We start from the raw sequence: 25,242 nt of genomic DNA on the forward strand, positions 1-25,242 counted from the left end.
AACAACTTGTGACGACGAACATTCTGGAAGACAATTCTCAGGCCAGGAGGTATGAAGCATACCCAATGGTTTTCATAAAATATTTCCACTGTGTATTGCCACAAAACTGGAGAGAAAATAAAAGATCAGATTTGTCAGAGAATATACGCAACAAGATGCCACATCATGGGCAACAGGAGCTGATACAAGTCAAACTAATTTGAGCATGCATTCCTATCAGAACATTGATCATACGACATGCATGAGAAAATGCAAAAAGTTTTCAAATCAAAACCATGCAACAGGGAAGGCAAGCTTTGTAGATATATTGGAAGGTAACGTCCTGGCAGATTAAAACTGTGTGCCAGACCGAGACTCGAACTCTGGACATTTGCTGTAACATTATGTGATTGCCTTATCACTTTAAATCATTCACTAATCGAGCAGTCGCTCGGCAACAGCTACAGTTAGCAAATAATGTTGTGAGAATGTATGAGGTGAACGACTTGTGACGTAACTTGTTTATTGTCGAAGCGCCATCAGAGATGCAGTGAGTTACTGACTTTGAAAACCGCGGCGCGAAAAACGGACAGAAGAAGAACACTTTTACATATTTCTTTTTTTTATGTACGAGATATTCTCGATGAACAGTTACTAATTCTTCTCTTGTCTCTTGTAACTTGTGTCGGATGTGCATGTCTTGGTGCCGTATTATTATTATCATCATCGTTAAAAATAATATTATTTTAGTGTAAAGTAAAGTGCAATACTAAAAGTGCAATACTGCATAGAAGTAAATTTATTGTGCGATGTGTATGTGGAAACGTCAAAGGAATTATTGTCATTACCAGAAGAGAAGTGCCAGTCAAAACGGCATCCATGTTAAATCTTTCATTGCAGTGTAAGTTCATCTATTAATTGCCATAAATTCAGATTTAAATGGAATTGGTGTATGGACTATTTATTTAGTGTAGAATCTATGTCTCACTCCTTCATGAAGTTATTTAATTTTCTTTATGTTTCTGCCAAATAGAGAGTTCACAGTCACGAATTCTTTCGTCGAAATCGGACGGAAGTTGTATGCGGCAAAATATTTTCTCCGCGCCTCATTCTACTAGTAAACGCATGATAAACTACGGTCCCTTAGGAAATTCATGTTGAGCTATCCAAAAGTAATTATATTTTGAATAGGTATTTACTCTCCTCTGCAATGCAACGTCCGACTGATCAAACAATCCAACAAGAGGCAGCCGCACACGGTCGGCGTTCGCAAATATATTTCCACCGCTGATTATAGCTATATGTTGCAGCACAAAAGAAACATATTGTTATAATTAGCGACTACGAACAGGGACGTTTTTAACGTATGTTTATGTATACACATTACGTAAACATCTCGTTATAATGTCCTGGCAGATTAAAACTGTGTGCCGGACCGAGATTCGAACTCAGGACCTTTGCCTTTCGCGGGCAAGTGCTCTACCAACTGAGCTACCCAAGCATGACGTGCGCCCCGTCCTCACAGCTTTATTTCTGCCAGTACCTCATCTCCTACCTTCCAAACTTCACAGAAGCTCTCCTGCATACCTTGCAGAACTAACACTCCTGGAGGAAAGGATATTGCGGAGACATGGCTTAGCCGCAGCCTGGGGGACGTTTCCAGAATGAGATTTCCACTCTGAAGCGGAGTGTGCGCTGATATGAAACTTTCTGGCAGATTAAAACTGTGTGCCGGACTGAGACGCTAACTCGGGACCTTTACCTTTCGCGGGCAAGTGCTCTATCAACTGAGCTACCCAAGCACAACTCACAACCTGTCCTGACAGCTTTAATTCCGCCAGTACCTCATCTCCTACTTTCAAAACTTTACAGATGCCCTCCTGCATGCAGGATACAGATACAAGAATCTCAAACAAATTATTGCATTTGCAACTGGGACAACAGTCTCTATATCTTGAACAGTGCAGTTTGGAGGTTGTTTACATTTGAGGAGGGCAAAATATAGTTAACAGATGCACTGAAAAGTTCACCAGAAATATCTATCACAGACAAGCAAGTGCTGACATTGGATTTTGTTGATGAGGGATGAAAAATACCACATATATATTCTGGATGTGTGCAAAAAAGTAAGTCAGGTGAAAGACACATGTACTGAACAGCTAAAATATGAGTTGAACAGCAAGCTCAATGTGCATCACTTTATAAGACAAAGCTTGAAACAATTGAATAACTAGCATGCATACCTAAGCATATTGGTATATTTTCGAACACTGGTGCTTCCGTAACATGTGGAGAAGTACCGATACAGAATGCAGAAGTACCGATACAGCTTGTTTACAATGCTAGAACATGAAGGCAAGCTATAAATGTAAGAATGTATGTCTACAACCTATTTTATGGGCTACTCACTACACAAATTAATGTTACAAAAAACAAGGATCAAAACAGATGGATGAAACCTTTTCTAAAACGTAACTGTGCTTAACTACCACTCAAAGAAAGGGAAAGAATAGCTGTCACCACTCTAACAAAACAAGTGCAGGAAGAGAAGTATTTTGAGGGAAAAATGTCATGCAACTACAATAATGATGTAATAGTTGGAGATCAAATTATTTTACACACTCAAAGAAAGTCAAATAAGCTTATATGAAGGTGGGAAATGTACACAAGACTGTACAGGATTACTTGTGGACCACATGCTTGAGAATTTTTATGTAATGGGTCATTCCATGTCAAGTGTCCCAGCTCCACCTTCAATTTTGATTATATTTGTACAGTATGTACATGAGGGACCAGCATAAACTTATGCAAAGTTTCAGGTTCACCTGTAATTTGGTTGACGTGCTGAAGCCCCTTTTGTGAAGACCACTTTTACAAAGACTAGAAAGAAGTTTGGCATTTCACTGTTCCTAATGTAAAAGAGCTAGACTCTTGCTTCTGGGTATGGTGGTACAACTTTTTGTGCTCTACACACAAATGATGGAAGCAGAGTTCAGAAAGCAATGCATTTGGCATAATCTCAGTTCAAAGGGGGCAAACAAATCATGTCGCGAGCAATGCGTCCCATACTTTAACGAGGCGTAAGTAGTAGAGAAAGAGCGCTATGAACGTGGCCTTTTGCCAATTACTGTCTGCGTGTTTAGTATATCACTAATTTGGGTCTGGTTTGTGTGTTTATTTACTATGCTACTATCCTGTAAATTTGCAAAAAAACATGAATGTATCAAAATATACCCATGTTTAAAGTCATGGGTCTCAATGTGGACACCTACCACATTACATTCATTAACACCATTCAACATTTCATTCTATTAGAAAAACTTATTTTCATTTTGGTGTCTCTTTGGGTAAGGTGCAAAAATTGCACCTAAACTTTTGAATTTTTTTTCTAATTTGGTAAAAATCTTTTCATTGGTCCATCTTGGTGACTGGTAGCCCCATCGCCAAAGGGCCACGCCTGATAGCCATGCAAGGTCAGCCACAGGTGTTTTTTTTTTCTTTTTCTTTTTTTACTGCACATTCCCAAGCCTGAATGTGGCTATCTAGCAGGTTCCCAGGCTTAATTTTGGGTCACTTTGTGGTTTCCAAGCCATAATGCAGAATTCTTTAGCTGTTAGACACTTTCAATTTGTTGCAGATGTCCAAAACTATTGCTTCTGGCAAACTGTATTGCCACCCCATCACTGAAGCAGCTGGAACTGGAATGACTACAATTATCTGTTGTTGTGGAATCCAGCATATGTATCTTTTAGCTGGCCAGTGAAATGATTGAGCAGCTCCATGAGGGTGCATGAAATTAATCAAGGTGTTTTTTTCTTCACATGAATGTTCACAGATATTTCCTATCCACCATTTTCCATCACAAACGCATGTGACATACTGGCCAGGCTGTAGTTCAGTAATGGCAACATGTTTAGTAGCAGCTTTAGCATATAGGTTAACATTTGCTATAAAGGACATTGTATCATTTGATACTCTATGAATCTAAAGTCACTTTTCATCAATTGGCACAAAATGGTGATGGTTTCTTGTACTAAACAGAGTATCCATCCTCAAAACATTTTTCTGGATCAATTTTGCTTCTTCAATAATTTCTTTTGTAATATAGATAAATTCAGTGCCATGCCTCTTTTTTTATAATTTGGTGTTAAGATTTGGTTGTCATATGGACGCTGAGGGATAGCCCTTGCTGTTAAAAACTTAATTGTGCCCCAATTCTGTCACATGGTGATTTCCCATAGCTCGTTCTGAAAAAATTCCGTTATGCAGTAACGCCAAAATCTTTTTTATGATGGCAAAGATTTAGGAAGCTCTTAAAATTTTTGTACTGTGCAGCAGAACTGACACTAAAATAATGAATATGCTTAATTTCTTTAAAAATGCACTTTAGGGATTTGATGAAGTATGTTTAAAACACGTGCAGTGCAACTGTGTCATGTCGAACGAAGGCTATCATTGATTATGCAGTAGCTGACACTTTTTAGGTCTTCATTGTCTTTGTAATAAATGACAAATGGATGTATTATAGCTCGACTATTTTCCCAATGGAATCCTTGAACTGCGTTTGAGACAATAAAGGGGTAATTTTCAGCAACATCCATTAATATAATCAACTCTCCTGGCTTGAGACCTTCTTTAGTGAACTGCAATTGCTTGCTCTAATGCTTTGCAATCTAGTGGTGAGTAGAAATGACCAGAAGTTTTGTAATTAATAGTTCTATGAATTCGTCAACTTTCATTTCTTTAGTTTGAAGTGCATCTCTGTCAGTATTAGTCCACTGTTTGACCTGAATTGTATCCTCGGGATCAATATCTGCAAAAGCGCTTTCCAAATATTTCATTAGAGCTTCTGTTCCTGAATATACTTCACAGCGATGAAGCATGCAATCCTTCATTTCCAAGTTAAAGATAATTTTTCTCATTAATATTTTGAAATACATTAACTTTATCTTGTTTTTCCATTTTAGCAACAACTTGATATGCTTCAGGCACTAAAATCAAATTGTTGAGTCCTAAATAAAGAAAAGAAATAAAATTAATAAGCAATTAGTTCACAAAAATTATGTAGCAGTCTCTAGTACAGTTAAATGGTTAAATTTAGCAAGGAATCTGTCACTAACAGGTTTAAAATCTCCAAATAAATACCAAAATGAATATTTAAACACTGCAGACATAATCAACAACACTTCAAAATGAAGCCGTAATTTTTTTGCCTTACCCAAAGTGACACCAAAATGAAAACAAGTTTTTCAGTAGAATGAAATGTGCTCTATTGAACGGTGTTAATGAATGTAATATGGTAGGAGTCCATCTTGAGACACATGACTTTGAACACAGGTATATTTTGATACAGTCACATTTTTTAGCAAATTTACAGAGTACTAGCACAGTAAATAAACATACAAGCCAGACCGAAATTTGTGATACACTAAACACTCAGACAGACAGTAATTGGAAAAAGACCAGGTCCATAGCGCTCTTTCTCCACTACTTATGCCTCGTTAAAGTATGGGACGCATTGCTCGTGACACGATTTGTTGCCCACTTTGAACTGAGATTATGCCAAATGCATTGCTTTCTGAACTCTGCTTCTATCATTTGTGTGTAGAGCACAAAAAGTTGTACCACTATACCCAGAAGCAAGAGTCTAGCTCTTTTACATTAGGAACAATGGAATGCCATACTTGAATATTTCTTCACGACTTTTTGGTCTTGGTAAAAGTGGTCTTCACAGAAGTGGCTCTAGCATCTCAACCAAGTTATGGGTGAGCGTGAAACTGTGCATAAGTTCATGTAGGTGCCTAAGGTACATCATGTACAAAATTCATCAAAAGTGAAGATGGTTGAACTGGAAGCCCTAGGACACTTCATGTGGAAAGGCCCTTATCCAACTTTAGGATGTATTGAGGAACTTATCAAGATCTGAAATGTTCTTACGGCAAACAAAAACAGAGGGTAAACAATGTTATTCTTGTGTATATTATAAATTGTTGATGATCATTTCTTAAAATGTGTTACTACTGTGCGACAGACTTATTAATATATTTGAACAGACAGTCGGCTATGACTACATAGTTAACATGTCTGACTGGGATTTTAGTTCAGGGGTTGCTTAGGCAAAATATGTGTTGCGATTAGGAGAACAAATGAGAGGTCTTTTAGTTGTTTATGCATGGTACTACTATCTGTCTTAGAAGGGTTTAGCAAATACTTGTAACAATCCAACGGTTGCTTTTATCAATGACTGAAATAGACTGGAAGTAGGCTTATTTTCTGTCTGCCGATCACTGTTTATTTCAAAATGAGCAGTTTCTAGCAATATTCTCATTTACTGATCATAAGTCATACCTACAGAGTAACCTGTTCTAATGGAGCTGTCAGTTCATAGGCAAATGACCGAAATCTTTTCTAAAATGTGCAGCTTCCTCCTCTGAATGGTAAAATATTTGCTGCCTCCCCCAGGTAGGGATGAATGACCATCACAATAAAATAAGGAAAATCAGAACGTGGACATACCTTCCACACATACGTTCTGCTCTAATTGGACTCCACAGTATTTGCCAATTTTCACAATCAGAGGTTGCCCTGAAGACTATAAAGATGATACTTGAGTATAACAGCGATAATCTGATATGAATAATCCGCAGCTTATTTGTTTGTCATCATTCAGTAACTGTGTGTGAACACTTCTTCTATATGCAACAAGTACTTTTTCACTGCATACAATTATGATCAGGGGGGAATATACGGCACTGAGAAAAGAGCTTCCACCGTGACATCTTAAGTTCCTATAGCCTTGGATTTTTGCAGTCAAATGTTATTTGGAGAGATTTAATACACGTAATTTTGTGAAGAATGAAGTTACTACATTTTGACAATTTGGAAGGGGGGGAAAAAAAGATAGAGAGAGAGAGAGAGAGAGAGAGAGAGAGAGAGAGAGAGAGAGAGAGAGAGAGACTGCACTCATCATAGCTGTAGAGTTTCTAACCTTCAAATAGTATGCATTAACAGTTTTAAATCTCCCCACTATGTTTCATTATCAGATTTGTTTGTCTGCCTGTAAAGGAAGGATGATATGATAAGGTTTGGAAGATTAATTCAGTCTTAAGCAATCAATATATAACCATTAGGAGACTTAAGGACCCAACACTGCTTATGAGCAAATATACTTACAGGGGTTTCTGGACGGTGGTGGTACAGGCATTACTACTGGACACCCATTTAGGTGAGCAATGGTTCCTTGTGGCAAGTCATGAGCATATGAAATGGCTCTGGATGAATGGTAAGCATCTATGGAATAACATTTGTTTAGTGCACTTAGTAAGCAAAACATTTACAGAAATTTCACATACAACAAACAAAAGGAATACCATTGGGAAAAAAGTTTTGCACCACTCTCAAGACCTGTTTAACTTTTCATTTGAGAACATTTTTCTAAATTTTTTTTAAAACCATGAGAAATTACTATCTAGGCCACACAAAAAAAAGAATGCATTCTCAGTGCAGTTTACAGGCGTGATCTGCGTCTCTACTCCTGAACATGACAATACGGCTTTTGCACACTGTACATTCTATCAAAGGCCTCAAAGCATTATTTCAAGATTGTGCCATGTATGCGTTGTCACTCTACAGTAAAGCAGATTGTCAGCACCAGAAACTGGCTACCAAACTGGAATGCAAGATGATAAATCAGTCTAATATTCAACTGCTATTGTGAGACACAAAACATTGAAATTCTGTCTCGAAATGGTCAACCATGCCAGTAACACTAGATGATGACCACTATTTACAAACCGTGACCCATAAGCACTCTTCGGAGAATGGAACAGAACTGCATGCTGCTGTTTTTGGAAGCAACTAAGAAGGTTGTGATGACACAGAGAGTACACAACCATCCCACACAATCAATTTAGACTTGAGGCATCAATTATCAAACAACATCAGAAACAATCTATCCACATTGTGTATTACGCATACATAAGTTGAAAAAAAGCAAGCAAACACCAAAAATGGAATCAAGTCAATGGCATCAGGTTCTCTAGACCAACAAGTGCAGAATTTATGTGATGCTTGATGACTGTCATGAAAAGTGTACATGTCTCAGGGGCCAGTCACACATGTTCATCAATGTCTTCATTGTTTTAAAATCGTCACCTTTCAAGTGATTTTTCAAGGATATGAGCAAAAAATAGTCGGGTGGAGAACAAATATAGACTATAGGGATGGTGGTTGAGGGTCTCACAGTGCTGGTCCTCCAATTTGTCCCTTGTCAAACTCACAGTGTGAGGCGTAGCATTGTCACGGAGAGGACTGATATCTCTGATGCAATTTCTCATCTTTGCTTCAGTAGGAGGCATTTTCTGAAGTTAACAACTAGCAGCACTAAGCTGCGTTCACCATGTGTCATTTGTGAAGATAGTTAATCAGTTACACTCCTCTGCAGTCAAAAAACATAGTTGCAAGAACTTTTCCTGTTAAGAGGTGGGTTTTCGCCTTCACAGGGTAGGCTTTATTCTTTCTTCGCAACTCCTTAATCATCTTTTTGGATTCTGGAGTGTAATGCTGGATCCATGTCTCTCCATATGTGACGAAGTGCCTTGAAAAAGTCTCCCCTTCTTGCAAAAATTGATTCAGAAGTGTCTCACATATCTCCAACCTGACCTGCCTCTACTGTTCCATTTACAACTTCTGAACCCATTGTGCATTAATTTTTTTAAAGCCAAGCTACTCACTGATGCTGATACCCGCTTCTGTTGCCATTTCTTCAACAGTGCACTAGCGAGCACCTTCAATAACCTCTCGAACAGCACAGATTATGCTATTTTTAGACTTGACCACGAGCAACAAACGTGACCTTCATTTTCTACACTTTCTCAACCAACCTTAAATTGTCTGACCCAAATAAACAGTGCAGCATCCACAAATCGAGCCATCAAACAAAGCAAAATGTCCAAGGATTTAACACCTTCATGGGTCAAAAACATTATCATAAAACATTGCACAGCAAGCAAAGGAACCTTTTGTTCACTCATGGCTGTACCGTTTTCAGAATAGAGTACAGCACAAATAAGTTGACTCCCCTTCTCTCTCTCTCTCTCTCTCTCTCTCTCTCTCTCTCTCTCTCTCCACCATACTGCCCAGAAGAGCTTGTACTATACATGGGTGTAATTACCATTTATATTCCAATCCTTTTTATTATGAATGTCAGAAGCTGCTCACTGCCACCAAATGTACTTACAGGTCAGTGGAGTACAAGATCCTTCGATTTACTGGTCAGTTCTACAGTAAAATTTTCAGCAAAGAGTTCATCTTTCTTAAGACAATAATTAAAAAGGAGATAGAGCCTTTCTTGTGAACAACTTCCTCCAGGAGACAGCTACCAACAAAACAAAGGCCTGTGATACCTGACCACAGTTTCTTAAGGTTCATTACAGCATTCCATGCTCCCCTTGGTTCTATGCCCACACAAGTTTGCTGAAAGAAAAGTGGTGCAAAACTTTTTTGGAGAAGTTTATGTACTGAATACTTTCCATGCATTAAAAATTATGCGACTTATTAACCATCAAATATGAAATAAAAGGTTAACAGTGCCAATCACTCAAATAATATCAGAGATACTTACTTGTACTAAATGCCACATCTAATTTGGCAATGATTCCTATTAAAATGTTCATACCTGTTCATGCATTTTTAACAAAGAGCCTAAAAACCTGAATAAAACCATTAATTAATAGGCCAATACAGATACACACACGAAAAAAAAAGAAACAAGAAAAGAAAGAAGTTTACACAAAGCTCTAATAGTTGATAAAATTTGACAAGAGGAAAGGGTTGGAGGAAATGAAACTATTCACGTATAGTCACAGAAATTTGCACGAAAGGTTTGGAGGAACACAGCAGGACAGCACCATACAAAATAACAATTAATGTTAAAAGTTAACAATAGCCGAGATTTGAAAACCTGTCAAGTTAGAAATGATTAGGAATGAAGATGGGAAAATATAAATTGGAGCAATGGTATACTAAAAGTGGAAGCACAGATAAAACACAGTAAAAACGAATACACAATATAGAAGATGAAATTGATGGAGGAGAAAGAGCCAATGTTGGAAAAAACACTACAGGTACAGATGAAGTAGGTAAATGTAAGGACTAACACATCTAAATTGTATGATCCATTTTGTCTTTAGTGTAATTCTTTTTTATTTTTCACTAATATCAATAAAATTCACATTTCTATTTTCAGCAAGTCAGTGTCATTAACATACTCTATTTGACACAACCTGTGAGGCACCCACAAGATATGATCGGATGTCAAAGTAATGTTTTACATGCACACACCATTTGTGGGTACATAAATGATAACAGAGCTACTGTTCTGAATAACAGGTGGAATGGCCACCGGAGTGCAAAAGTATTGTTCATGTTTACTGTTGTTACAAGGCTTGGTTGGGTCAAGAGCATCAACAGCATCAGATGTTGAGTGAGCACTATGAAGGACACGAAGCTGTCCCATACTCATTTTAAACAAGATTATCTGCCCCTGACAGTTTTGAAAGGGGCCTCATGGTATGCCTCAATTTTGGCCGACTGGTCGAATAGTACAATGTACAGCTTTGCGGGGCAGTGAACCAATGTTGAATTTCACAGGAAAGACAGGACGGGCATACTCATCTTCAAGGTTCAGGTCCACCACATCTGGCCACTACAAGGAAGAATCGCTGTATTGTGTACCAAGCACACACTAACCTCTTCACATCTGCACCTGCCATATGATAACAAGTAACGAAATCTCTGCAACATTCTACATCATCCTACACCACTGATCAGATATTAGTAACAGCTGGACTAGGGAATTACCTTGCCATGTTCCAGGGCGCCACTAGCACACCACCGATTGTTGTGTTTGAAGCGGTGTTTTAAGCAGAAATAATGGACAGCTGGTGAATGGCATCGCTTTGCATTCAGCACTGAATAACAGTGCTGCACTACCCCAAATGACCACCAATGGCAAGTATAGTGGCGAACTGGGATGAGGTCCCATTCTTCCAATGTTTTGGAAAAACATAGCGATGTTGCTCCTGGCGTAAAGAGCCATTGGGTATAACTTCGGGACTCAGTTGATAGTGATTGAGGGAACAGAGTACATCGTGGATATCCTGCATCCTCATGTGTTGCCTCTTGTGTGACAATATTGTGGTGCCATCTTCAACAGGACAATGTTCATTAACACATGGCATTTAACCCTATAAACTGTGTGTGTGATGAGGTACGTCTGTGGCCAACCATCTTCTCTGTAAATGGGACCTGATTTTGTAAACTGCAAGATCCATTTTGTTTATCCTTCCCTTCCGGATGGTTAACATTTTTGTGTCGGGGAGGGGGGGCATTTAATGTGAACATTCATTAAGAGTCCCATCCACAATTACAGAAAATAGTTCCGTATATATTGGGGGGGGGGTAAGTTTATCAAATGGGGAAAAAGGGAGGGAACAACAGAGCCAGGAGTAACATTCAGCTGGGCTGGTGTCCTGTTCCACTACAGACAAGATTTGGTCCTACAGCAACAGTAAGAAGACGTCTTCTGCCGGAGAACATCTACCTCTACATCTACATGACTACTCTGGAATTCACACTTACCATCTTTGCAAATATTTCATCAAACCACTTTCAGGCTATTTCTTAACTTTCATTCTTGAATTGTAAATGGGAAAAACTAATACCTAAATCTTTCCATGTGAGCTCCGATTTCTCATATTATTACAATGGCCATTTCTCCCCAGGTTCGTAGGTGGGAGTCAACCGAATATTTTTTCCCATTTGGAATAGAATGTTGGCGACTTAAAATTCGTGAAAACATCTCATTGTAGTGAAAAATGTCTGTTTTAATGACAGGAACCAAAATTCGCATATCACATCCATGACACACTCTCTTCTATTTCATGATAATACATAAGGACGTGCCTTTCTTTGAAATTTTTAGATGTCCTCAATCTTATCTGGCAAGAATCCTATACTGCACAGCAGTCTCTTTAGTAGATTTGCTGCATCTATTAAAAGTTCTGCCAATAAAATGCAGTCTTTGGTTCATCATCCTCACAGCGTTTTCTACATGACAGTTACAATATAAGTTGTTTGTTGTCTGTAATTATAATCCCTAGGAATATAGCAGAGTCAACAACATTTAACTTCATGTTATTCATCATGCAACTGAAATTTAAAGGACTTTTTTTAGTAAACACATGGCAGATCTCTCTTTCTTTATTGTTTGGGGTCATTTGCCACTTTTTTCACCACACAGATATCTTGATCTTTTAACGACTTTACTATCTGGTGTATGAGGGCATCAAATGAAGGACTCAAGATTAATGTTTAACATCCCGTTGACAATGACTGAGCACAAGCTCGGATTTAGGAAGGACAGGAAAGGAAACCGGCCATGCATTTTCACAGGAAACACCCCATTATTTACCTGGACTGATTTTTGGAAATCACAGAAAACTTACATCAGGGTGGCCAGAAGGGCATTAGAACTGCTGTCTTCCCAAATGGAAGCTCAATGTGCTAACCACTGTGCTATTTGCCTCAGTAAATGACATTATCATTATCTGTAAACAATCTACAAAGACTGTTCGTACTGTCTCCTAAATCATTTATACTAGTTAGGAACAGCAGATGGCCTGTAACACTTCCTAGCGGACTACTATCACCTCTGTTTCCCTTTATGACTTCCTATCAATTACTATGATTGTGACCTTCCTGACAGGAACCATTAAGCCAGTCATATCACTGAGATGACACACACACACACACACACACACACACACACACACACACACACACACACACACACAGACACAGACACAGACACACACACACACACACACAGACACACAGACACACACACACACACACACACACACACACAGACACACACACCTACACCTACATTGTGCCCACACAAGAGACACCGCAAGGCTTGCAGTTCAGCAGATGGACTAGAGTGAAGTTTGTATCATGTGGGTAGAGGGAGAGAGAATCAGGAAGTATGAGGTGGATTGGGGGCACGGAGCTAGCTGCTCAGAGGAAGCAGTTGATGTGCAAGCTAGGACTGTGGGAGGGAGCAGTTTATGTGCAGGCTAGGACTGTGGGAGGGAGCAGTTTATGTGCAGGCTATGGCTGTGGGAGGGACAGGTGGCACATGCACGGGCTAGTTAGACATGTGGCACACAGATACTGGAGCCAATGAGGTGCACCAAATGATTTAAGATGACATGGAGGTGTGGATTGGGAGAGGGCGACAGAAAAAAGGGAATGGAAACTGATTGGCTGAGGTGAGAGGGCAGTGGGTTATCAGAGGCTGAGGGGGGAGGATAGATGATGATCCATGACAGGAGTTGGATGCCAACAAGTTTTAAAATTTATGGAGGTGGTGGCTGGATTGTTAATCCAGAAACAAGAGTTTCAATTTTGGCAATAGGCATTACCAACAAGCTGTCCACCAGAATGAATGGTCACCACCAAACTGTAGCGAAGAGCAAAGTTGAGCACAAGATAATAAGAGTTCAATGGCTGCTTCACAACTCATGCTACCTGGCTCCTTCCCTCCTACACCAGATTTCCTGAGCCAAGCAGATGGGAATTATCCTTGCCAAAACACATCCTTTACTCCCATAAGCCTCATGACCTCAGATTCTGATAACCCACAGTCTCCATATGATCTACCCAACAGTTTCCCCTTACTCTGGTCTCTCACTGCTCCCAATCATCATCTTCAGTCATCTTTAAAGGATCTGGTGCCCATGTATCACATGGCTAACCCATACATCCATCACCTCTTCCCCTCCCCCATTCCTATCCTGCACACCTACTGCCCCCCTGCGAGCCACTTGCTAACCTCCCCAACCCCTTCTCCTACTTCTCACCTCTTTCTCCCTCAACCCAAACCACCCGACAACTTCCTCGTCAATCCTATCTGCCAAACTGCAAGCCTGGCCCTGTGTCCAGTGGCAGAATTAGTGTTGTATGAATGTGTAGTGTCCGTTCTTCCAGACATGTCTAAAAGAACAGACACCACACATTCACAATGAATCCACCCCTTTCAGTGCAGATGCACAATTACATTTCACCTCCTGCAGGAATCTCACAGTAACAAGCATGGAGGACATGGAAAGATACTGCTGATAAGTGGTTCCGGATGAGAATGCAGGTAGGCATAGGTTAATGCAACTGCCTAGGAAGCAGCAGACTCAAGTTCGACACCAGTGTGTGTGTGTGTGTGTGTGTGTGTGTGTGTGTGTGTGTGTGTGTGTGTAAGGGGGAGGGGAGAAAAGGGAAGGAACAACTGACGCCACTGCACTATGAGGAATCAACCAGTGTGTGTGTGTGTGTGTGTGTGTGTGTGTGTGTGTGTGTGTGTGTAAGGGGGAGGGGAGAAAAGGAAAGGGAAAGGAACAATTGATGCCACTGCATTATGAGGAATCAGTGGTGACGATTGAAAATGTGTTCCGGACTGGGATTTGAACTTGGGATCTGCTGCTTACTAGGCAGTTTCGCCATCCGGACACATTTCCTTTTTGTGTGACGCACCTCTCGACAACTCAATGTTTCTGCTACTTGGTGGGTACTCTCCGTTACTCCGAAGCCACATATATTCTGTCAGAACTTTCCTTACTACATTACTGTATTTTTCCTATTCCACAGTGTCATTAGAAAACAAGACAAGATAATTTTTCTAAATGGTTAATACTAAACTTTTTATACATGTACCACTACTATTTTTTTGTTAATGGTAATCCATTTTTTCACTAAATCATTCCTTTAAATTTTATTATTCTAACTGGCAGATAAGACGAAAATTTAATCATGCACTACTTGCCACTGAATGTTAGCTAACCTCCTTCCTCCCCACTCATTGTTGTGATACCACATTTTAAGGCTATACTAACAAGCTTCATTTTCAGTTTAACAAATTATCAGTGAACCGTATCTTTAAATAAACTTGTGTTTTTCATATATAACAATTTATTTTCTATAGCTTTGTGTGAAACATTCTGTGAATATTCATACCACATATGTCGATGGTAATGACTTGCTGAAACGTAATGTGCCATCCTGACTAAATAAACAAAATATTTACTAAAGCATCCAAAAAGTGAAACAAAAAATGAAGAATAAATACATATGAAAAGTTAGGAAAGATATGGCAGAAATGAAAGAGGTGAGGGAGAAACGAGAGGGGACAGTGAAAGGTGTGAAACAAAGGTACACAATAAAAGTGATGAATGTAAACTGAGGTCAGATGGCCAACAGCAACCAAACACATACTGTAGAGCAAGTTCCCACCTGTTTAATTCTGGTGTACCGATGCTTGAAGGAAGAATCCCAGTCAACCAAATGGTTAAGGAAGTGCCAAAGTCATTCTCTGCAACAGGTTACTGGCTGTTAAAGATGCTGACTCTCCGAGCAAAGATCATGTCATCACAGAAAACTGAAGTCATTGCATGTCAACTTGTACCCAGCAACAGTTCTCACAGGTGGCTCTCCCTTTCCTAAAGGCCTACTAATGGGCTAATCTATTACACTGAAATGTTCTACTTATCCAATCCTCTGCTTGTTGCTTCTCTCATCACATCCTGCTCTCCACAGAGATGATGTTGCATTTCTTTATTAATCAGGTTGAACGAAAATGAATGTATCCAAACAGCAACATATAGTTCTTGGATTTTGAGTTAACTCCTGGAATATTTCAGTCAATTTTGAAGACTGTGGGAGAATCAAAATTCGAAATATAACCCTGACAGTGAAAGCTAAGACAATGATGAAAACAAAAACAATCTTGTGGCTTGAATTATTTTTTTAATGGTGCAGTTGAAGTAATACAAAGAAAAAACCATTGGACAGGAAATATCTGTGTAAAACAGGATCAAAACATATCACGAATGCCAGTGATTTGCAAATGAAAGAGAAAAAAAAGGTCAATTAAACATTAAGCGTATTTCTTCATTACATTATAGAAAGAGATTATAAGCATACTGCTGAACTGTAATGAGCAATAAAGGAACTGACAGGAAAATATAGCAAGAATCTTTAGCTGTTCAATTTAAAGTTCATTATATGGAGAAGACAGGAAAACTAAATGGGGAAGGGAATTTATGAACCTTTTACTGAATGTAAACCTATACAGGACTTTAAAAAGAAAAAAAGAATAGCTAAAAATAATTTTTTTATGATCTTGGGAAAATAAACAGCATTCTGGCACACAACTTATGGGATTCAGTAACAAGACAACATAACAGAACACAAATGCAATATATGCAAGTCAGAATTTTAAACTAATGAAAAATGGCATAGTTATTAACTTAAAGATTAACAACCTTCTCTCCACGAGACAAACTGGACTTCACATTAAATAGCACAGAATTCTCATATTAAAAGGACTGTAGTTTATTAAATTGCATACCAGGCATAACTGAGAGATAATCAACAATTTACAAGCATTAGAGCCTACCTGATAAAGTGTTAGAAGCAAAATTGGATGGAAGAGATGACACAGTGTCAAACATGTCTGGGTGTCTTTGCAATGCTGATGCAAATGGTGTTCGTGAAGCCTGCAGATCAAAAGTACATAAATTTTATACAGTATGCAAACAAACTATAATTAAAAATTAAAGCATTTGTTATCGAAATACTAAAACACAAACCACTCAACATGTTGGACAGAGACAGAAATTTGCCTTAGTTTTTTAGTCTTTTAAATATTATTTCATCACAATATATTATAAGAGCAACAGTATATGTAAGAGTTTAATTTCATCCACACATAACTACCATAACTACACCACTAATTTTAAAACAAAAATAATTGTTATTTGTAATACTTGCTATATTCTCTATGACACTATTTTACTCTACACGTTTTTCTGAAAAACTGAAGGGTGCATTCATTTTTACCAATTTAAAAATAACGCTCTCCAAATGCCAAAACATAATCACCAGGAACATGTCTGAGAAAGACAGAAATTTATTATATTAGCAACAGGATAATATACATTCTGGATCTGAAGAGATGTAAAATAAAGGACATGGTAAAGGAGTTACAATGGATTAACAAGAAAAATTCATGCTCCAGACTACTGTAGATAATAAGCCAAAGGTAAGGGGAAGAACAGACGAACATGAAACACACCACAAAATTGTAAATAAAAATGTAGGTACAGTAAATGTAATAGTAAGTGTGAAAATGACTGAAGTGTGGGAGAAAGCAAATACTGGGATACAAGAAATGAAGTAAAAAACATTATGCAAGTACACGAAATAAGGAGGTGGCAGCCACTGCGATAGATGATTAGACAGAGGTACGTACACACACACACGCACACGTGCGCACACACATGCACACAGGGGGCAGAGAAGGGAGAGAAGGGGGAGAGATGGGAAGAGAGGGGAGAGGAGGGGGAGAGGAGGGGGAGAGGAGGGAGAGAGGAGGGAGAGATAAGGGAGAGAGGGGGGGAGAGATAAGGGAGAGAGGGGGGAGAGATAAGGGAGAGAGGGGGGAGAGATAAGGGAGAGAGGGGGGAGAGAGGGGGGAGAGAGGGGGGAGAGAGGGGGGAGAGAGGGGGGAGAGAGGGGGGAGAGAGGGGGCAGAGAGGGGGGAGAGAGGGGGGAGAGAGGGGGGAGAGAGGGGGGAGAGAGGGGGAGAGAGGGGGGGAGAGAGGGGGGGAGGAGAGGGGGGGGAGAGGGGGGGAGAGGGGGGAGAGGGGGGAGAGGGGAGGGGGGAGGGGGGGAGGGGGGGGAGAGAGGGGGGAGAGAGGGGGAGAGGGGGGGGAGAGAAGGGGGAGAGAGGGGGGAGAGAGGGGGGAGAGAGGGGGGAGAGAGGGGGAGAGAGGGGGGAGAGAGGGGGGAGAGAGGGGGGAGAGAGGGGGGAGAGAGGGGGGAGAGAGGGGGGAGAGAGGGGGGAGAGAGGGGGGAGAGAGGGGGGAGAGAGGGGGGAGAGAGGGGGGAGAGAGGGGGGAGAGAGGGGGGAGAGAGGGGGGAGAGAGGGGGGAGAGAGGGGGGGTGAGAGGGGGGAGAGAGGGGGGAGAGAGGGGGGAGAGAGGGGGGAGAGAGGGGGGAGAGAGGGGGGAGAGAGGGGGGAGAGAGGGGGGAGAGAGGGGGGAGAGAGGGGGGAGAGAGGGGGGAGAGAGGGGGGAGAGAGGGGGGGAGAGGAGAAGGGAGAGAGAAGGGAGAGAGAAGGGAGAGAGAAGGGAGAGAGAAGGGAGGGAGGGGGAGAGAGAAGGGAGGGAGGGGGAGAGAGAAGGGAGGGAGGGGGGAGAGAGAAGGGAGGGAGGGGGAGAGAGAAGGGAGGGAGGGGGAGAGAGAAGGGAGGGAGGGGGAGAGAGAAGGGAGGGAGAGGGAGAGAGAAGGGAGGGAGAGGGAGAGAGAAGGGAGGGAGAGGGAGAGAGAAGGGAGGGAGAGGGAGAGAGAAGGGAGGGGAGAGGGAGAGAGAAGGGAGGGGAGAGGGAGAGAGAAGGGAGGAGAGGGAGAGAGAAGGGAGGGAGAGGGAGAGAGAAGGGAGGGAGAGGGAGAGAGAAGGGAGGGAGAGGGAGAGAGAAGGGAGGGGAGAGGGAGAGAGAAGGGAGAGGGAGAGAGAAGGGAGAGGGGAGAGAGAAGGGAGAGGGAGAGAGAAGGGAGAGGGAGAGAGAAGGGAGAGGGAGAGAGAAGGGAGAGGGGAGAGAGAAGGGAGAGGGAGAGAGAAGGGAGAGGGAGAGGGGGAGAATAAGTTGTCTGAAACAATTTATTTGTGTGTGGTACTTGGTGGCAGTCATACTATGGGTATAACTAACAGATCACTTGACAGTTCAAATGCATTTACTGTGATGTTGATAATACATGATTTGTCAGATGTGCAACTTGAGCATGTGGTACCAGAGGGATACTTGAGGCAAGTTTCACTATTAGGCCAAAGACAAAATTAATAGCAGAGGAGTAAGATAATATGATTAGGGGTGTCTTATAGCTTAATAAGTGCATCATGTAGATTAGAAAATCACAATGTTTGGTATTAGAAAGAAAGCATCTCGTCGTCCACACAGCAATGTAGAAAGAATCAATGTGCAATGGGATTTAAATAGTGCCCAAAGTGACAAAATTATTTAATCAGCAATTAAATAAAGTGTTTAGTTTCAAATAAAAACTAGAAAGATTAAAAAAAAATACTTATTAAAAATATTAATTATGATCAGTTGTATAGGGTGACTATAATTAAACTGACAAAGTGGTGTAGAAATAAACCAGTGGTCAGTATGACGTTAAACTGTAATGGAATATTATCAGAGATGGGTTTTAAATGTAAGGCAGAAGAAAAACAATAGTGTGAAAATTGATCAATTTATGGTGCTGTATGTGTCAGAATACGTAAATGAAAACACCTTTCCGGCGCACGACCCACTGAAGTTGGTATAAACATGTCGGGTACACGGCTTTTTCTCCTTTCGCATCTGCAACGTTCATCATGACTGTCACAATGCAGGATTGCGCTCTGACTGTAAAGCTATACTACAAGAACGATTAAAGTGCACACGTCAGTCTGCAGAAGTTCTGGACACTGAACAGTTTGAAAAGCGGTGTTGGTCTGATGATGCCGTGGGTCTGGAAAAAATGATTCGGAAATTCTAAAAGACAGGTTCTTTTGGTGTGTAACCTGGTAGAGATAGGAAATGAATTGATTCGACATCAGTGGAAGTAGTGGCCATGGCAATGCAGGAGGAGACGAGTGGTGGTGTGCAAACGTGTGGTGCACAGAGAACTGCCCGAACATTGGACATACCCGTGAGCATGGTGTATAAAGTCCTACAAAACATCCTTCTTTGCTGTCCATTCAAAATTACCCATGTGCACGAGTTAGTTCCTGTTGAGCTGCCAGCAAGAGAGACCTCTGCTTTAGAATTTCTTGCTCACACGGAAGTGGACAAAGATTGGCCGTGGACAGACAAAGCCCACTTCCATCTGACAGGATATGTCAATACACAGAATTGTCCAATATGGGCAATGGAAAATCCACATGCCAATCAACCAGTACCACTTCATCCTAAAAAGGTCACTGTATGGTGCGGGTTTATGGCATCATTTATCATAGGGCCATATTTTTTCGAAGAGACATGTGCTTCAGTCCTGTTACCTGTACCGTCACTGGTAGGCACTATGAGTTTCTTTTGCGCAACCACGTCATTCCAGCTCTCCAACAACAGGGATGTGTGGATGGGATCATTTTTATGCAAGATGGCGCACCTCTGCGCATTACAAATCCAGCTAAGCAGCTGCTGAAGTGCCAGTTCAGAAATGCTAGAATTATCAGCCGTCGTTTCCATACAGCCTTTCCATCTCCATCACCTGATCTTAATCCGTGTGACTTCTGGCTGAGAGGCTATCTGAAAGAGGTTGTGTTCAGTGTCCTGACAGTAAACTTACCTGCACTGAAGACATGCACTGCACAACACATTCTGAATGTGACTATGTAAACACTTTGATCAGTTGTGGAACATCCTGTTTCTTGATTTCAACTTTTTGTAAATAACAGTGGACAGCATACTGAACATGTTTTGTGCCAGTCACATGGAAATTAATAATTTGATTTGATTTAGATAGATGCTTTTCGTGCAGTTTTTGGCCTCAGGACAACTAAAAACAGTTTTTCCCATCCAAAGCAATATGACCTTGCCGTGATGGATGGGATTACGTAACTAACAACATCACACCTGTACACCCACGCACACTACATAGTAGTTTGTTTAACGCAAAACTTACACTTTAGGCATTGTTGTTATGATTCATTTGTCATTTGTAGTTGACCACTATTAAATAATGATGCTACATTTTGTAACTATTTATTTTTCTTTTGCCACACATTTTCCACCTTCTCCAATAATAGCCCGTTGCAATTTGACGTCATTCTGACTAGTTGTGTTATTTCTACAGTGGTTTGTAAGTTTAACTTTAATTATAATCACCCTGTATAATTAGCAAGACAAATTGTGACATTGGAAGCTACCTGTGATGAACTACGGATAGTAATATTTCTCAATGATAAATTTTGTGAGTCAAATGATGAATTTGCATCATCTGCTGATTCTTGTGCAGCGCTTCTCTGCATGAAGGCCAAGGTGTTTCTCAAGTTGGTTAGAAGTGTCTGAAAAAAAAGATTTAATTATAGATTGTAAATAAATTATAAGTTACTGTGGTATTTGCATGAACTGAAAAGCTAAGATTCTAAAAACACTTCTAGATAGAAAAAAACTGAATTCAGAAATTTTATGTTCAGTATACTTTTCCGAAGTTGTTAAAACCATTTCTCAATAAGCTTTCGTATTCCTTAACCCATTAATCTGCAATGTAAGTTCCAGTTCCAATGGCCAGGACTCAAAATGTAATCACCATCCCCTAGCCTTTGAGCCATTCAATGGCTCTGCAAACCAGTACAACATAATATACCAACAGCACACAATTTATGGAATGTTAAGTACATGTGTAAGATCCAACTGATGTAATTGGTTTAATTTTGTGAAATATTTCATAAATCTTCTGTGACATTCCTAACATAATCATTACACAAACTTGTAACTGCTTATTATAAATTAATACAATATAATATAAAGCAATACCATGTATCTCCAATACCTGAATTCATTCACAATGCACATAAATAGCACTCCTCCAAAAAGCACAAACACAAATCAGTGATCTTCAAGAGTGTGATATAATTCGAAACTTATAGGGACATGTAATGGAACTTTGCATCTTTTACTCTTCCATGTTGTTTCACTACCTCTTATTTCTCATGCAAACTTTACAGTCTTGATTTTGTGCTGTTGGGTGAATATGCTTAGGAAAATGGCCCAATGTTTTGCGTGCAGTCTCCCTTGTAAATTTCTGCATGATAATCATTCTTGTCCTTTACATTATGGTTTTGATATATTCTTCATTAATGATTTTATTGCAATCCTATAATCAATGGAACTCTGTTTTCCCCAATTATTTATTTTGTTGCACAAAATTCATTAATTGATAAGACCAATATAAAAAAAAAATAAAAGAAAATTTTTGAATATCCTCTCATATATATTCTCAAGACTGGAACACTATCTTTCTGAATAATTCCAATCATTCCTTCACTGTATTCAAGCTTTGTTTCAAAGTACAACTGGATCACCATCATTTCTAATGTTTTGCGTTTTGTTATTGTAACATTAACACAGCTCCTCTTTCTGTACTCTATCCCCCCCCCCCCCTCCACCCCTTTCCGTCCAATTTACTTAACAGAAATCTTTGGGCACATTCTTTCTATTCCCTTGTACTGTGTCAATCTGCAATGGTGTCGTAAATAATTTTGGTGAAGTGTACCAATTATCAAGGAATAAGTGTGTTTTCTTTGTAACAAACTGGGATAGCTCTTTGACAACATTTATGCTGGAACTATCACTGGAATTTATCTTATCATGGCCTGTATGTGTTTTAAAGTCATAGCAACAACCTAAATCTGACTCATAATTTGTACAACTTAATAATGAATCGTGCCCTGTTTCATTGCATACGCTTCTTCAAATTTTTGATGAAAATACTTGGTCACAGGTCTTATTTTGCTCAATGTCTGTATTAGCAATCAAATCATTATTTGCAAAGTGCAAACTTCTAAAAACAAGTGTTTCCATAACAGCCCTCTTTGACCAAATCAGTTGAGTTGATGTTGTTGTTGTTTTTTTTTTTTTTTTTTTCTTTTTTTTTTTTTTTTTTCCAACTGTGTAATTATTATGGACAAACTAAAATATCTTAATTTCATTACCATTCACAGGAAACCAACTGCTGTCAATTCTTCCTACTCTGTTTGGATTTGTTCTGTGAACTGGCTAGTCTTGGTTACAATATTCTACTAGAACATGTTATCAAATATTATATTAAATATACACTGAAGAGCCAAAGAAACTGGTATAGGCATGCGTATTCAAATACAGAGAAAGGTAAACAAGCTGAATACTGTGCAGCTGTCAGCAATGCCTACATAAGACAATAAGTGTCTGGCACAGTTGTTAGATAGGTTGCTGCTGCTACAATGTAATTATCAAGATTTAAGTGGGTTTCAATGTGGTGTTATAGTCGGCATACGAGTGATGGGACACGACATCTCTGAGGTAGAAATGAAGTGGGGATTTTTCCACTGTGACCATTTCACTAAAGTACCATCAGTATCAGGAATTTGGTAAAACATCAAATCTCCACCATCGCTGGGGCCAGTAAAACATCGTACAAGAACAGGACCAATGGCAACTGAAGAAAATCGTTCAATGTGACAGAAGTGCAACCTTTCCGCAAACTGCTGCACATTTCAATGCTGCGTCGTCAACAAATGTCAGGATGTGAGCCATTCAACAAAACAACATTGATATGGGCTTTCGGAGCTGAAGGCCCACTCGTGTATCCCTGATGACTGCATGACACAAAGATTTACGCCTCACCTGGGTTCGTCAACAGTGACATTGGACTAATGGTAACTGGAAATATGTCTAATTTCAAATTGTATTGAGCAGATGGATGTGTATGGGTATGGAGACAAACTCATGAATCCAAGGACCCTGCATGTCAGCAGGGGACTATTCATGCTGGTAGAGGATCTGTAATGGTGGGGGAATATGCAGTTGGAGTGATATGGGACCCCTGATACGTCTAGAAACGACTGACAGATGACACGTATGTGAGTATCCTGTCTGATCACCTGCATCCATTCATGTCCATTTTTCATTCCAACAAACCGGGGCAATTCCAGCAGGACAATGCAACAACCCACACATCTAGAACTGCAACAGAGTGGCTCCAGGAACATTCTTCCAAGTTTAAACACTTCCGCTGGCCACCAAACTCCCAAGACATGAAACTTATTGAGCATATCTGGGGTGACTTGCAACGTGCTGTTCAGAAGAGATCTCCACCCCTCGTACACTTACGGATTTATGGATAGCCCGGCTGGATTCATTGTGTCAATTCCCTCCAGCACTACTTGAGGCATTATTTGAGTTCATGTCACATTGTGTTGCGGCACTTCTGCACACTCGCGGAGGCCCTACACTATATTAGGCAGGTGTACCAGTTTCTACATCTACATCCATACTCCGCAAGCCACTTAACGGTGTGTGGCGAAGGGTACTTTGAGTACCTCTATCGGTTCTCCCTTCTATTCCAATCTCATTTTGTTCGTGGAAAGAAAGATTGTCGGTATGCCTCTGTGTGAGCTCTAATCTCTCTGATTTTATCCTCAGGGTCTCTTCACGAGATATATGTAGAAGGGAGCAATATACTGCTTGACTCCTCGGAGAAGGCATGTTCTCGAAATTTCAACAAAACACCGTACCAAGCCACTGAGCGTCAACCCCATCTGGTATGGATCCCACACTGGTGAGCAATAGTCAAGCAGTAGGCGAACAAATGTACTGGAACCTACTTCTTTTCTTTTTGGATTTCATTTCCTTAGGATTCTTCCAATGAATCTCAGTCTGGCATCTGCTTTACCGACGATCTTTATATGATCATTCCATTTTAAATCACTCCTAATGCATACTCCCAGATAATTTATGGAATTAACTGCTTCCTATCCCCCATGTTATTTAATCTGTATATTGAGCAAGCAATAAAGGAAACAAAAGATAAGTTCGGAGTAGGTATTAAAATCCATGGGAAAGAAATAAAAAGTTTTGAGGTTCGCTGATGACATTGTAATTCTGTCAGAGACAGCAAAGGACTTGAACAAGCAGTTAAACGGAATGGACAGTGTCCTGAAAGGAGGGTATAAAATGAACAACAACAAAAGCAAAACAAGGATAATGGAATGTAGTTGAATTAAGTCGGGTGATGCTCAGGGAATTAGATTAGGAAATGAGACACTTAAAGCAGTGAAGAAGTCTTGCTATTTGGGGAGCAAAATAACTGATGATGGTTGAAGTAGAGAGGATATAAAACGTAGACTGGCAATGGCGAGGAAAGCATTTCTGAAAAAGAGAAATTTGTTAACATCGAGTGTAGATTAAAGTGTGAGGAAGTCATTTCTGAAAGTATTTGTATGGAGTGTAGCCATGTATGGAAGTGAAACGTGGACGATAAATAGTTTGGACAAGAAGAGAATAGAAGCTTTCCAAATGTGGTGCTACAGAAAAATGCTGAAGATTAGATAGGTAGATCACATAACTAATGAGGAGGTACTGATAGAATTGGGGAGAAGAGGAGCTTGTGGCACAACTTGAC

The 25,242-nt window shown here is 40.1% G+C and overlaps 1 protein-coding gene across 14 annotated transcripts in view; it reads right to left on the reverse strand.

The window, feature by feature from the left end:
• LOC126331098 (gamma-tubulin complex component 3-like) overlaps positions 1–25,242 on the reverse strand; it is a 271,857-nt gene that overhangs the window by 190,643 nt on the left and 55,972 nt on the right. For 12 of the 14 annotated variants that reach the window (XR_007563253.1, XR_007563254.1, XM_049996444.1 and 9 more), the window contains exons 3-5: positions 21,008–21,145; positions 16,490–16,589; positions 7,153–7,269 (exon numbers count right to left, since the gene is read on the reverse strand). Coding sequence is in view for 12 of the 14 variants with exons in the window: in XM_049996444.1 (XP_049852401.1) it covers positions 7,153–7,269; positions 16,490–16,589; positions 21,008–21,145 (355 nt within the window). In the remaining 2 variants the exon portion in view is untranslated. The remainder of the gene's footprint in view (positions 1–7,152; positions 7,270–16,489; positions 16,590–21,007; positions 21,146–25,242) is intronic. The other 2 variants (XM_049996452.1, XM_049996451.1) reach the window with 1 other exon arrangement.

Source organism: Schistocerca gregaria, chromosome 2, assembly GCF_023897955.1.
Source record: "Schistocerca gregaria isolate iqSchGreg1 chromosome 2, iqSchGreg1.2, whole genome shotgun sequence".
In the NCBI taxonomy this organism is placed as follows: domain Eukaryota; kingdom Metazoa; phylum Arthropoda; class Insecta; order Orthoptera; family Acrididae; genus Schistocerca; species Schistocerca gregaria.